Source organism: Equus caballus, chromosome 14 (assembly GCF_041296265.1).
Source record: "Equus caballus isolate H_3958 breed thoroughbred chromosome 14, TB-T2T, whole genome shotgun sequence".
Classification (NCBI taxonomy): domain Eukaryota; kingdom Metazoa; phylum Chordata; class Mammalia; order Perissodactyla; family Equidae; genus Equus; species Equus caballus.
The window spans coordinates 101,354,083-101,367,324 of record NC_091697.1 but is presented as its reverse complement, the minus strand read 5'-3'; the positions used below and the strand labels follow the sequence as shown (position 1 = coordinate 101,367,324).

At 41.2% G+C, this 13,242-nt stretch overlaps 1 protein-coding gene across 1 annotated transcript in view; it reads left to right on the top strand.

Annotated features, from left to right (window-relative positions):
* Window positions 1–8,647: 8,647 nt before the first annotated feature.
* The window catches only part of THBS4 (thrombospondin 4), a 42,805-nt gene continuing 38,210 nt past the window's right edge, over window positions 8,648–13,242 (top strand). Inside the window, exon 1 of the mRNA XM_023618094.2 lies at window positions 8,648–8,918. Coding sequence (XP_023473862.1) covers window positions 8,831–8,918 — 88 coding nt within the window. The 5' untranslated portion in view covers window positions 8,648–8,830. The remainder of the gene's footprint in view (window positions 8,919–13,242) is intronic.

Sequence of the window (13,242 nt, the reverse complement as noted above, 5' to 3'; positions counted from 1 at the left end):
AGAGAGATGGAACTCCATGTGACAGAAACTAATAGATCTCCAAACTTTATCAATGTAAAAAGACCAGCCCCAAGGCAAATAGTAGTGAAGTTGCAAAAGTCAATGACAAAGAGAAAATACTAAGGGCAGCAAGGTGGAAGAAAATAACCTGCAAAGGAACTCCCATAAAACTGTCAGCAGATTTCTCAGCAGATACCTTACAGGCTAAAAGAGAGTGGAATAATATATTCAAAACTCTGAAGGACAAAAACTTGCAGCCAAGAATACTCTATCCAGCAAAAAATATTCTTCAAATATGATGGAGAAATAAACACTTTCCCAGATAAACAAAAGTCAAGGGAGTTTGTTGCCACAAGACCTCCCCTACAAGAAATGCTCAGGAAGACCCTCATACCTGAAAAAACAAAAAAAGGAAAGGGGTTACAAAACCAAGAGCAAAGGGGATAAGTAGAAAGACAAAATCAGAAAGTTGCAGCTCTCCATCAGAACAGGTTAGCAAAGGCTAAGTATAACTCTAAAGATAAAAGAAAGGGAAATACCAATAATAAATATAATCTTGTCATTTTAACCACAGACTCACAACACAAGAAGGAAGAAAAAAAATCTGACAATAACAACCTAGAAGAGGAAGAGTAAAGGGACGGAACGGCTTAATCTAAGGAAATAAGAGGCTATCAGAAAATGGACTATCTCATCGATGAGATGTTTTATACAAACCACATGGTAACCACTAAACAAATAACAAGAATAAAGACACAAATTACAAATAAGAAGAAATCCAATATAGAAAACTACCTACCTGAATTGGTAGTTCAGAAATCATGGGATGCGAAACAAAGGAAATGCAAGAGAACTGGAAAACAAGCAATAAAATGGCAGCATTAGGCCCCCACATATCGATAATCATTCTAAATGTAAATGGATTGAACTCTCCAATCAAAAGACACAGAGCAGCAGGATGGATTAAAGAACAAGACCCAACAATATGCTGCCTCCAGGAAGCACACCTCAGCCCCAAACACAAACACAGACTCAGAGTGAAGGGATGGAAGATGATACTCCAAGCTAACAATGAACGTAAGAAAGCAGGTGTCACCATACTTATATCAGACACAGTAGACTTCGAAGCAAAACAGATAAAGAGAGACAAAGAGGGGCAGGTTCTAATGATAAAAGGGTCACTCCACCAAGAAGGTATAACACTTATAAATATATATGCACCCAACACAGGAGCACCAAAGTATGTAAAGCAACTATTAACAAAACTAAAATGAGACATCAACAACAATACAATAATAGTAGGGGACCTCAACACCCCAGTAACACCAATGGATAGATTATCCAGACAGAAAGTCAACAAGGAAACTATAGAATTAAATGAAAAACTAGACCAGATGGACTTAATATATAGAACACTCCATCCAAAAACAGCAAGTTACACATTCTTCTCAAGTGTGCATGGAACATTCTCAAGGATAGCCCATATCTTGGGAAACAAAGCAAGCCTCAACAAATTCAAGAGGGTTGAAATAATATCAAGCATCTTTTCCAACCATAATGCTATGAAACTAGAAATCAACTACAAGAATAAAGCTGAGAAAGGGGCAAAAATGTGGAGACTAAACAACATGCTACTGAACAAACAATGGATTATTGAAGAAATTAAAGAAAGAATAAATTTTAAAGAAATTAAAGAAGAATATTATCTGGAGACAAATGAAAATGAAAACATGCCATACCAACTCATTTGGGATGCAGCAAAAGTGGTCATAAGAGGGAAGTTCATTGCAACACAGGCTTACCTCAATAAACAAGAAAAATCTCAGATAAGCAATCTCAAATGACACCTAACAGAATTAGAAAAAGAAGAACAAACAAAGCCCAAAGTCAGTAGAAGGAGGGAAATAATAAAAATTAGAGCAGAAATAAATGAAATTGAAACAAAAAAGACAGTAGAAAGGATCAATGAAACAAAGAGTTGGTTCTTTGAAAAAATAAACAAAATTGACAAACCCTTAGCCAGGCTCACTAAGAAAAAAAGAGAGAAGACTCAAATAAATAAAATTAGAAATGAGAGAGGAGAAATCACAATGGATACCACAGAAATACAAAAGATCATAAGAGAATACTATGAAAAACTATATGCCAACAAATTGGACAACCTAGAAGACATGGATAAATTCTTAGACTCTTGCAACCTCCCAAAACTAAAGCAGGAAGAAATAGAGAATCTGAATAGTCCAATCACAAGTAAAGAGAGTGAAACAATAATGCAAAACCCCAAAATAAAAGTCCAGGACCAGGCAGCTTCTTTGGAGAATTCTACCAAACATTCAAAGAAGATTTAATACCTATCCTTCTCAAACTATTCCAGAAAATTGAGGAAGATGGAGCACTCCCTAACACATTCTATGAAGCCAACATCACCCTGATCCCAAAACCTGACAAGGACAACATAAAGAAGGAAAACTACAGACCAATATCGCTGATGAACATAGATGCAAAAATCCTCAACAAAATTTTGGCAAACCGAATACAGCAATACATTAAAAAGATTATACAGCATGATCAAGTGGGATTTATACCAGGGACACAGGGATGGTTCAACATCCGCAAGTCAATCAACGTGATACACTACATTAACAAAATGAGAAACAAAAACCACATGATCATCTCAATAGATGCAGAGAAAGCATTTGACAAGATCCAACATCCATTTATGATAAAAACTCTCAATAAAATCGGTATAGAAGGAAAGTACCTCAACATAATAAAGGCCATATATGACAAACCCACAGCCAACATCATACTCAATGGGCTAAAACTGAAAGCCATACCTCTGAGAACAGGAACAAGACAAGGGTGTCCACTCTCATCACTCTTATTCAACATAATACTGGAGGTTTTGGCCAGAGCAATTCGGCAGGAAAAAGAAAGAAAAGAAATCCAAATAGGCAATGAAGAAGTGAAACTCTCACTGTTTGCAGATGACATGATCTTATATATAGAAAACCCTAAAGAATCCATTGGAAAACTATTAGAAATAACAACTACAGCAAAGTTGAGGGTATAAAATCAACATATATAAATCAGTAGCATTTCTATACTCTCAGAATGAACTAGCAGAAAAAGAACTCAAGAACACAATCCCATTCACAATCGCAACAAAAAGAATAAAATACCTTGGGGTAAAGTTAACCAAGGAAGTGAAAGACCTATACAATGAAAACTACAAGACTTTCCTGAAAGAAATTGATCACGACATAAAGAGATGGAAAGACATTCTATGCACATGGATTGGAAGAATAAACATAGTTAAAATGTCCATACTACCTAAAGCAATCTACAGATTCAACACTATCCCAATCAGAATCCCAATGACATTCTTTACAGAAATAGAATGAAGAATCCTAAAGTTCGTATGGGGCAACAAAAGACCCCGAATTGCTAAAGCAATCCTGAGAAAAAAGAACAAAGCTGGAGGCATCACAATCCCTGACTTCAAAACATACTACAAAGCTACAGTAATCAAAACAGCATGGTACTGGTACAAAAACAGGTGCACAGATCAATGGAACAGAATTGAAAGCCCAGAAATAAAACCACACATCTATGGATAGCTAATCTTTGGCAAAGGAGCTAAGGGCATACAATGGAGAAAAGAAAGACTTTTCAACAAATGGTGCTGGGAAAACTGGAAAGCCACATGTAAAAGAATGAAAATTGACCATTCTTTCTCACCATTCACCAAAATAAACTCAAAATGGATCAAAGACATAAAGGTAAGACCTGAAACCATAAGGCTTGTAGAAGAAAATATAGGAGGTATACTCTTTGACATCAGTATCAAAGGGATCTTTTCGGACACCATGGCTTCTCGGACGAGGGAAACAATAGAAAGAATAAACAAATGGGATTTCATCAGACTAAAGAGTTTCTTCAAGGCAAGGGAAAACAGCATTGAAACAAAAAAACAACCCACTAATTGGGAAAAAATATTTACAAGTTATATATCTGACAAAGGGTTAATCTCCATAATATATAAAGAACTCACACAGCTCAACAACAAAAAATCAAACAACCCAATCAAAAAATGAGCAGGGGACATGAACAAACATTTCTCCAAAGAAGATATATGGATGGCCAATAGACACATGAAAAGATGCTTACCATTACTAATCATCAGGGAAATGCAAATCAAAACTACACTAAGATATCATCTTATACCTGTTAGAATGGCAAAAATAACCAAAACAAAAAGTGACAAATGTTGGAGAGGTTGTGGAGAAAAAGGAACCCTCATACACTGTTGGTGGGAATGCAAACTGGTGCAGCCACTATGGAAAACAGTATGGCGATGTCTCAAAAAATTAAAAATAGAAATACCATATGACCAAGCCATCCCACTACTGGGTATCTATCCAAAGAACTTGAAATCAGCAATTCCAAAAGTCCCATGCACCCCTACGTTCATTGCAGCATTATTCACAATAGCCAAGACGTGAAAGCAACCTAAGTGCCCATCAACTGATGATTGGATAAAGAAGATATGGTATATATATGTATGTATATATGTATATATATACACACACACACAATGGAATACTACTCAGCTGTAAAAAAATAAATAAAATCATCCCATTCACAATAACATGGATGGACCTTGAGGGTATTATGTTAAGTGAAATAAGCCAGACAGAGAAAGACAATCTCTGTATGACTCCACTCATAGGTAGAAGTTAAACATGTAGACAAAGAGAACTGATTGGTGGTTACCAGGGGAAAGGTGGGGTGGGGGGAGGGCAAAAAGGGTGAAGTGGTGCACCTACAACATGACTGACAATAATGTACAACTGAAATTTCACAAGGTTGTAAACCATCATAATCTTAATAAAAAGTAAAAAAAAAAAAAAAAAAGAAGCTTAATGAGAGTCTTTTAATAGTCTACTTAGACCCTTAGTAAGATTGAAAATGAGTGATTTTACACATTTCTTTTCTTGTTTCACTAATCTTCAGTGCCTAACTGCTAAAGCAACATATCTTTTAAATGCTGAAAAAAAGTTTTTTACTTTTAATTGCACTCTAATCAAAAGCCCCCTGCTTCATCTACTGGGCCCTCATTTGTGCTAACTAGTTTCTAGAGAAGCTATTTTCCTGTCACTTAATCGAGCACTTTCCTTTGTTGTTAACACTAAACTAAACAGCAGCCCAAAGTCTGATTCCCAGCACTGTGGCGTAAATGCCATCACATGTTAGAATGTAAACCATATTCCCTTTAAACCATCTCGAAATGTTAATCATCATCTTCCATCTCTATTCCTTTCAAGAATTGAAATGGAGGAGCCAGCCCCACGGCCGAGTCGTTAAGTTGGAGCGCTCTGCTTCAGCAGCCCAGGGTTTCTCCAGTTCGAATCCTGGGCGCAGACACGGCACCCCTCATCAAGCCATGCTGAGGCAGCATCCCACATGCCACAACTAGAAGGACTCATAACTAAAAATACACAACTATGTACCGTGGGGCTTTGGGGAGTAAAAGGAAAAATAAAAGAATCTTTAAGAAAAAAAAAAAGAAGTGAAATGGAAAACGACGTAATTAATGATTACTTTATACCAATTTCTTTTAACAAATGTGTATAAAACCACTTAGTTGTGCCAAAGAACAGTGTGTAATATGAGTAACTCCCCCCACTTCTGAAGACCAGCAGGAGCAGGATGGGTATCCTCACACCCCAAATTGGGTTTGGATTTCGAGATTGATGGTGATGCCACACAGTCAGCCAAAAGGTTTGGAAAGGTTTATTACTCTCATAATGAGGCTTTCTGGCAAGAGCAGGATGGACTCCCAACCTGGTCTGAAAATGGCTTGAGAGAGTAGGAAGGGAGAATGGCTTTGGGGTCTTTATGCTGGTTGGCAGGCGAGGCTGGGGTGAGGGTTCTGTGCACGGTCTAGGGCTTGCACAGTCCGAGCTTCCCACCAGCACCAAGAGAAGGAGCACCCAGGACTTCTTACGAGCTTACTCAGATGTGGGGCCAAGGGGAGGGGAGTGGTGTGGCGGAGTTTGAAAGCTCTCAGCAAATATCAAAAATGGAGTCGTCCTCTGTATTACAACAGTTAGAAATGGACGGAAACCTAGTATATCAGTTATCTATTGCTACCATAATATGACATAACAAATAACCCCAAAATCTTAATGGCATACAAAACTAAACGCTTACCGCTCACTTGTCTAGGGTCAGCTAGACACCTGGGCTGATCTTTCCTGAACTCACTCACCTGAGTCAGCCGTCAGCTGTTCAGCTGGCTTTGCCTAGGGTGACTCTGGTCACTCAGCTCTCTCCACGTCCCTCATCCTCCAACAGGCTAGCACAGCCATGCTGTCACGGCAAAGGCAGAGGGGCAGGAGTACACAAGCCCAAGCACGCAAGTACTTTTTAAGTTTCTGCTTGTGACCCTTTGCTAAAATCCTACAGTCCAAATAAGCTACATGGCCAAATCCAAGGGTCATAGAGGGACGGCAAAAGGCATTTACGTAGAAGAGCGAAGAACTGGAACCATTTTTGCAACCTACAGCATGAATGGATTACTAACGTATCACAACTTTTTAATCCTACTTTACAGTACTGAGAGAAGGAAAGTCAATTCAATGAGCTACTCACTATGAAGTGCTGGGCACTATACTTGGAATTGGGGCTACAAAAATAAATGAGCCAGTGCCAATAAGCTCACAGTCTGATATTGGGAAAATATCAAACAAATCAATACAGTATTAAATTAAAATTCAATGTGATAAGTGCAACAGATATTTTAATGAGGTGGCACAGAAAAGAAACTGATGAACTCTTTCATCTCTTTTGCCATAGATTTCATAGGCAATTTAATGAACTTTATTGTAATCAAATATCCTCTTGATTTTGAAGACAAGAAGAAAAAGCTGACTAGATTCCCCAGTGAATGGCCTCATAAAAATGCAGGTTCTTTAGAAGCAAAACTAGATGTAAGTTCTGTTAGCCTAGCAGAGTCATTTGGGTCTTTTATTGCTCCATTAGACTTAGTAGTTATCCAGTTTCAACCAAAATTTATTGTGCGCCTAACTGTGTGAGCTATTTTGCCAAGAATTTGCTAGGAATTGGGGATGCCCAGCAAAGATGACTAAAAATTAGTCTCTGCCTTCAAATAACTTATAGTTTAGTCGTGCTCACTCTGAAGTCCACAGTGAAATGTATACAAGCAAAGCTATTCTACTTGAAGCAGAAGTTGGGAGCCTGGAGCCCCCTCCACCCCAAGCCACTCCTGGGGACACAGTTTGGAGACTTGAAGACTCTCCAGCCTAACCATCTCATTGTCTACAGTCACGTTGCTAGAAATATGTACTCCCCTTGTTTCTTCAGTGCTCTCTCATACGTAGACACAGGGTGACCCATTCCATACAGTGACTTTAGTGTAAAGTGGCACTAAATGAAGCCTGGATTAGAACTATGTCAGATCGCAAATAGAAGACCACTCAGAAGGCAGCTCACAAATCTCCAGGTCATTAGCTGTAAAGGGCATCATAACCGCTGAGGGATTATTCCAGCATAATTTGGGAAGAAGATAACGAGTTAACCTTTCAGCTTGTGGCAGACAGCTTCCTAAACTCTGAAAGAAATTCTTTGAGACATAAAGAGATGGATAGAAATACTTTGTTGGCTCTTCTCCATTAGTCAAGACTGTTTCAGAGGAGAAAGCTTGCCATTGTTCTGAAATATTTTTTTCTTTAGTTACTCCACATTATTTTTCGGGGGCTTTGCCTAGGAGGAAGACTAATTCCTGAGGTTCCTTCCGTGTCTTTCGGGTCCTACTCCCATACTTTAAACTGCACATGGAATCTTTTGGGAGTGCGGAACAGAAGTGGGTAGGCGGAGTGTTTGGAGAGCCGACTGAAAAATTCTCCAGAAAGCACAATCCACTGTCCTATAAAAAGGGTCTATCCGGAAGGATTCCCTGAGATGTGTTTTATTTCCATTAAAAACTCAAAAACTTTCAAACGTTCACTGTTCCTGCCTCAAAACTTGATGGGAAAAATATGCAACATCTGAAGTATTGAGGAAAAGCTTTAGGAAGTAAAAGAAACCAGTTGCTCTGGACCACTTTTTAGGAGGCTGGACGTTCCTGGAGAGCCTTCAGGGTTCGTTGGGAAGGGAACCCAAGACGGGCGTTAAAGGCCTGTCCAAACGATGTTCTTTTCAGAAAACAAATCGAGTACAAGAGATGGGGGGCTGATGGTGCCCAAAGCTAGCGGGGCAGGGTCCTTTCTTCCTCCTTTCGCCCCTTTCCTCTCCATCTCTCCTGGGTCCTCCTGTGTGCCTCTCGCCTAGTCCTTTTCTCACCAGCCCCCTGCTGCCCATCCTCGCTCTTCCCAGCCTCCTAGACCACTCGCCCGAGGGCCGCGCCGCGCCCACCACGGGACCGGGTGGGGCTGGGACGGACTGCTTCGCGTCCCCACATTCGCGCCCTTCTCTCCGCCACCGCGCTCCCGCTCCGGCCGCCCCCTCTCCTCCCGGCGAAAGGGGATCCCAGCCAAGGGGGCCGCCCCGGCCCTCCCCCGCCCGGGCCGGCCACGCCAGGCCATAAAGAGGCGGGCGGCGGCCGCCGAGTCCAGCCGCCAGCGCCCCCAGCTCCGCGCGCCGCCCCACGCGAGCGCGCCCCCGACGGCAGCCCGGACGCCGCGCCCGCGCCACCTGCGCCGCCGCCGGGCCGACCGCCGGCAGCGCGCCCCGGGGAGCCGGGACCCCGAGGCAGGGCCGCCGGGCCGTGGCTGGCGGGCGCGCGCGGGCAGCGGGAAGAGCCGACATGCGGGCCCCGCGCGGAGCCGCGCTCCTCCTGCTGCACCTGGCCCTGCAGCCGTGGCTGGGCGCCGGCGCGCAGGCCTCCCCGCACGGTAAGTGGGCGCCCGCCGGCGGGGCCGCGGGCCAGGGCCCATCGCGAGCGCGGGGACCTGCTCGGCGCGCTGCTCGGCCCGGGGCTCCGGGGCTCGCGGGCCCCTCTCTGTCCCGCGGGGTCCGAGTCAAAGCATATCGTGATTGGAGGCGGTGCTTAGAGTACGTGTAGAATTTTCTGAGATTCGATTATCCAGCGATGAGACTAATTGCCTAAACAATAGTTTGGGGATGCAAAACTTATCGTCAGTTTATGCAAAGACCCGGGTTTTACTTCAAAGCTTACCACACGGCCCCAGACCTCTAACAGGTCCTGCCTGGAGAGGGTCACATCTGGGTTCTGTCCCCCGCGGCTCTCCGCCCTGCCCTGCCCTCCCCTCGCCCTTGTCCCCTAAATCCTTAGTCGCGGCGGGAGCGAAGTTCGCCGGGACAGTCTGAGACGGGCGTCCCAAGGCGGCGCAGCGTCACTGTTTGCCTGGCCACTCGCCTGTTTCTGCTCCGGCTGTGCGTGGACCCCCAAAGCCTGCTGTGGGAGTTGGCTTGAACTCTTGATTCCCGAGATCAATAGAATAGGAAGGGCTGAGAAAACGCTCTTTCTCTATGAAGAGGTAAAAATTCGATAAGTGATTTGGAAAGACACCTGGATAATCCTCAAACCCCTTTGTGAGTTGGTGCGAAAATAGCCGTTGGACAGAAAGCACTTAACCAGAATTTTTTGTAGAGACCAAAAGGAAGAAATTATATAAAAAAAGATCTTAGGGTCATCCAGTGATGACCTTCATCTGTTTGAAATTGGTGCTGGGGTTGATTTATTACTGACTAAGGAAATAAAGCTGAAAGAGACACACAACTTGAAGTAAAAATGTTATTCTCACAGCGCCAGAGTGAAGGATGCCCGGGAGGGCGTTCTCAAGTCCCTTCCCCTCCCTCGGCGCTAATCATCCATTCGAACTTTGCATTTCACCAGATAACTCATTTTGATTCCAGACCAGACAACCAGAATTGTGGTTTCAGGGGGTGCTGTACTGTTTTTAGTTTGGGTTGAAATACTGTAGTCTATTATATTTATTTATTGTGACTTTGCTTCTAGGAAGGGAAGAAAGGAAGCTTGTAAATTTTTTTGAAGTATAATTGGCATATAACGGTATATTAGTTTCAGGTGTACAACATAATGATTCGATGATTGTATACATTGCAAAATGGTCACCACAATGTCTAGTTAACATCCATCACCAGACATAGTTTCAAATTTTTTTCTTGTCATGAGAACTTTTAAGATGTACTCTTTTAGCAACTTTCAAATATGCAGTACAGTATAATTAACTATAGACACCATGCTGTACATTACATCCCCAGGACTTATTTATTTTATAACTGGAAGTTTGTACCTTTTCACCCCCCCTTCACTCATTTCACCCACCCCCACCCCCTGCCTTTGGCAACCACCAATATGTTCTCTGTATTTATGAACTTGGGTTTTTGTTGTTGTTTTCAGATTCCACATGTAAGTGAGATCATACAGTATTTGTCCTTCTCTGACTTGTTTCACTTAGCATAATGCCCTTAGGATCCATCCATGTTGTCACAAATGGCAAGATTTCATTCTTTTTTATGGCTGAATGATATTCCATTGGGTATATATATATATATACGTATATAGCACATTTTCTTTATCCATTCATCTATCGATGGACACTTAAGTTGTTTCCATATCTTGGTTATTGTAAATAAGGCTGCAGTGCACATGGGGGTGCATATATCTTTTCAAGTTAGTGTATTCGTTTTCTTCAGGTAAATACCCAGAAGTGGAATTGCTGGATCATTTGGTAATGCTCTTTTTAATTTTTTTAAGGAACGTACATACTGTTTTCCATAGTGGCTGCACCAATTTACATTCCCACCAACAGTGCACAAGGGTTCCCTTTTCTCCACATCCTCACTAATACTTGCCATTTCCTGTCTTTTTGATAATACCTGTTCTAACAGGTGTGAGATGATATCTCATTGTGGTTTTGATTTACATTTCCCTGATGGTTAGTGACACTGAGTACCTTTTCATGTACCTATAAGCCATCTGCATGTCCTCTTTGGAAGAATGTCTGTTCAGATCTTTTGCCCATTTTTAAATCGGATTGTTTGTTTTTTTGCTATTGAGTCATATAAGTTCTTCATATATTTTGGATATTAACCCCTTATCAGAAATATGATTTGCAAATAGTTTGCCTTTTTTTGCTCTGTTGATTGTTTCCTTTGCTGTGCAGAAGCGTTTTAGTTTGATGTAGCCCCACTTGTTTATTTTTGTTTTTGTTGCCTTCACTTTTGGTGTCAGAAAGGAAGCTTTTTAACTCAATTCAAAAGTTTTCTTATGGCAAAAGTTATTAGCAGGTTAGAATCAAGGGGATAACGTTTTGTGTTACATGAGTTCTTGACATTTGAACTAACAACTTCATGGTGTTTTTGTGGAGACTAGAAATCAAGCTAGACTGCCTCAATTATCTGGTTAATTTAGGTGCTGTAGCTTATCTGATGAAGTCAAGTTTCTGATAGGTTCTTTTATTGAGTTAATTAGTCTTGCATTTACCAGCTCTCCTGGATCATTTGCTTATCTCCTTTCTCCTTTGGGCTGCCTTGCGAGTCTTATTAGTATGTATTCGATTTTCATACCGTGGTGTTGGGCTCATTGGTAGCAGTAATTTCACCTCTGACACTAGAAGGTTGCACTTAGATCCTGGCACCGTTACTAAAATGTAGTAACATTAATAGAAAACTGTAGTGTCTCATTTCCTTTTCAAAACACTCTCCAAACTCATTACTAACTAATCCCAACTTTGCCTCTTGAGGGAGAAACCAGCGGATTAGACGAACCATACAGATTGAAATACAGTACATTTGGCTTGAGCTAAATTAGGGAAGTGATCCTAGTCAAAGCAGGAATCAGGAATACTGAGAGTTTAGCGTTGAATTCAGTGCCCATACCTTAAACACACATCTCTTTTCTGGGGATTTCTTGTCCTGAAGGGAACTTTTAAACGTATTACTTTATTTCCCTTTGCCCCCACTGGTGGAAATATAAAGTTTCCAATTCTCTCCACTTCCCTAATTGTGTAAAGTCCTTGCTACATGTGAAGGCAAGAATACAGACTCAGTCTGAAGACAGATTATCTTCTAAAAAGAGTAGACATTCCTGAATAACTAGGTCTTTGCCTGTTTGTCTTATAACTTTTAGTTATTTTTTTCTTATTACAAAAGCAATACTTGTTCATTATTACAAAAATAGAAAATTGGATAAGCAAAAGAAAAGGAAATAAAAATTTATAATTATACAACGCAGAGATAGCTACTCTTTTTTTTTTTTTTTTTTTTTTTTTGAGCAAGATTAGCCCTGAGCTAACTGCTGCCTGTCCTTCTCTTTTTGCTGAGGAAGCCTGGCCCTGAGCTAACATCCGTGCCCGTCTGCCTCTACTTTATATGTGGGACACCTACCATAGCATGGCTTGCCAAGCGGTGCCATGTCCGCACGTGGGATCAGAACCAGCAAACCCCAGGCTGTGGAAGCAGAACATGCACACACAACCGCTGCGCCACCGGCCTGAGATAGCTACTCTTTATGTTAGCATTTTGTTGTTTTGTCTTTCAAATCTTTTTATATGCAAATGTATATTTCAACTGGGATTATCTATATGTAGAGTATTGTGATCTTTTTTCCAATTCATATATCATGAGCATCTTTCCATATCTGTAAGTATGCAGCTGCATTACCCTTATTAATAGATAGTCTCCCACGTTTTGGAAGGAGCAAAATGTATTATCAGGGCTCTCATACTGGGCACTTAAGTTGTTTCCAGTGTTTTGATATTATAAATAACAGTTCGTTGAACAATGGCAGTGCCACAGGATGGCTTGGGATGAGTAAAATCCCCTTACTCTCTGTCAGGTCCCTATTTCTTTGCTACCAGCCATTTGTGTTTTCAGAACGAAGTGCTGTGATGACAGAGCTCAGTTTCCCCACCTCTTTCCATTAGATTTTCATATAATTCCTTCCTAAATAGAAACTCTAGAATTACCATTGCTGGTGATATCTTTGTACCTAAATAATTTACCATCTTACCCATTATTTCCTTAGGATACATTTCTGTACATAGAATTGCTGAGTCAAAGGGCTTATGTGTCTTAAGGCCTTTGATACTGTTCTTTAAAATGTCTTCAAAATGCTTACACTGATTTAAATCTTACCCACTGGTGTATGAGTGCCCATTTCCTGGAACCTCAGTAAGAGTGAGGTATTATTATATTTGATGTTTTTCCAATTTGATGGTGAAAATAACA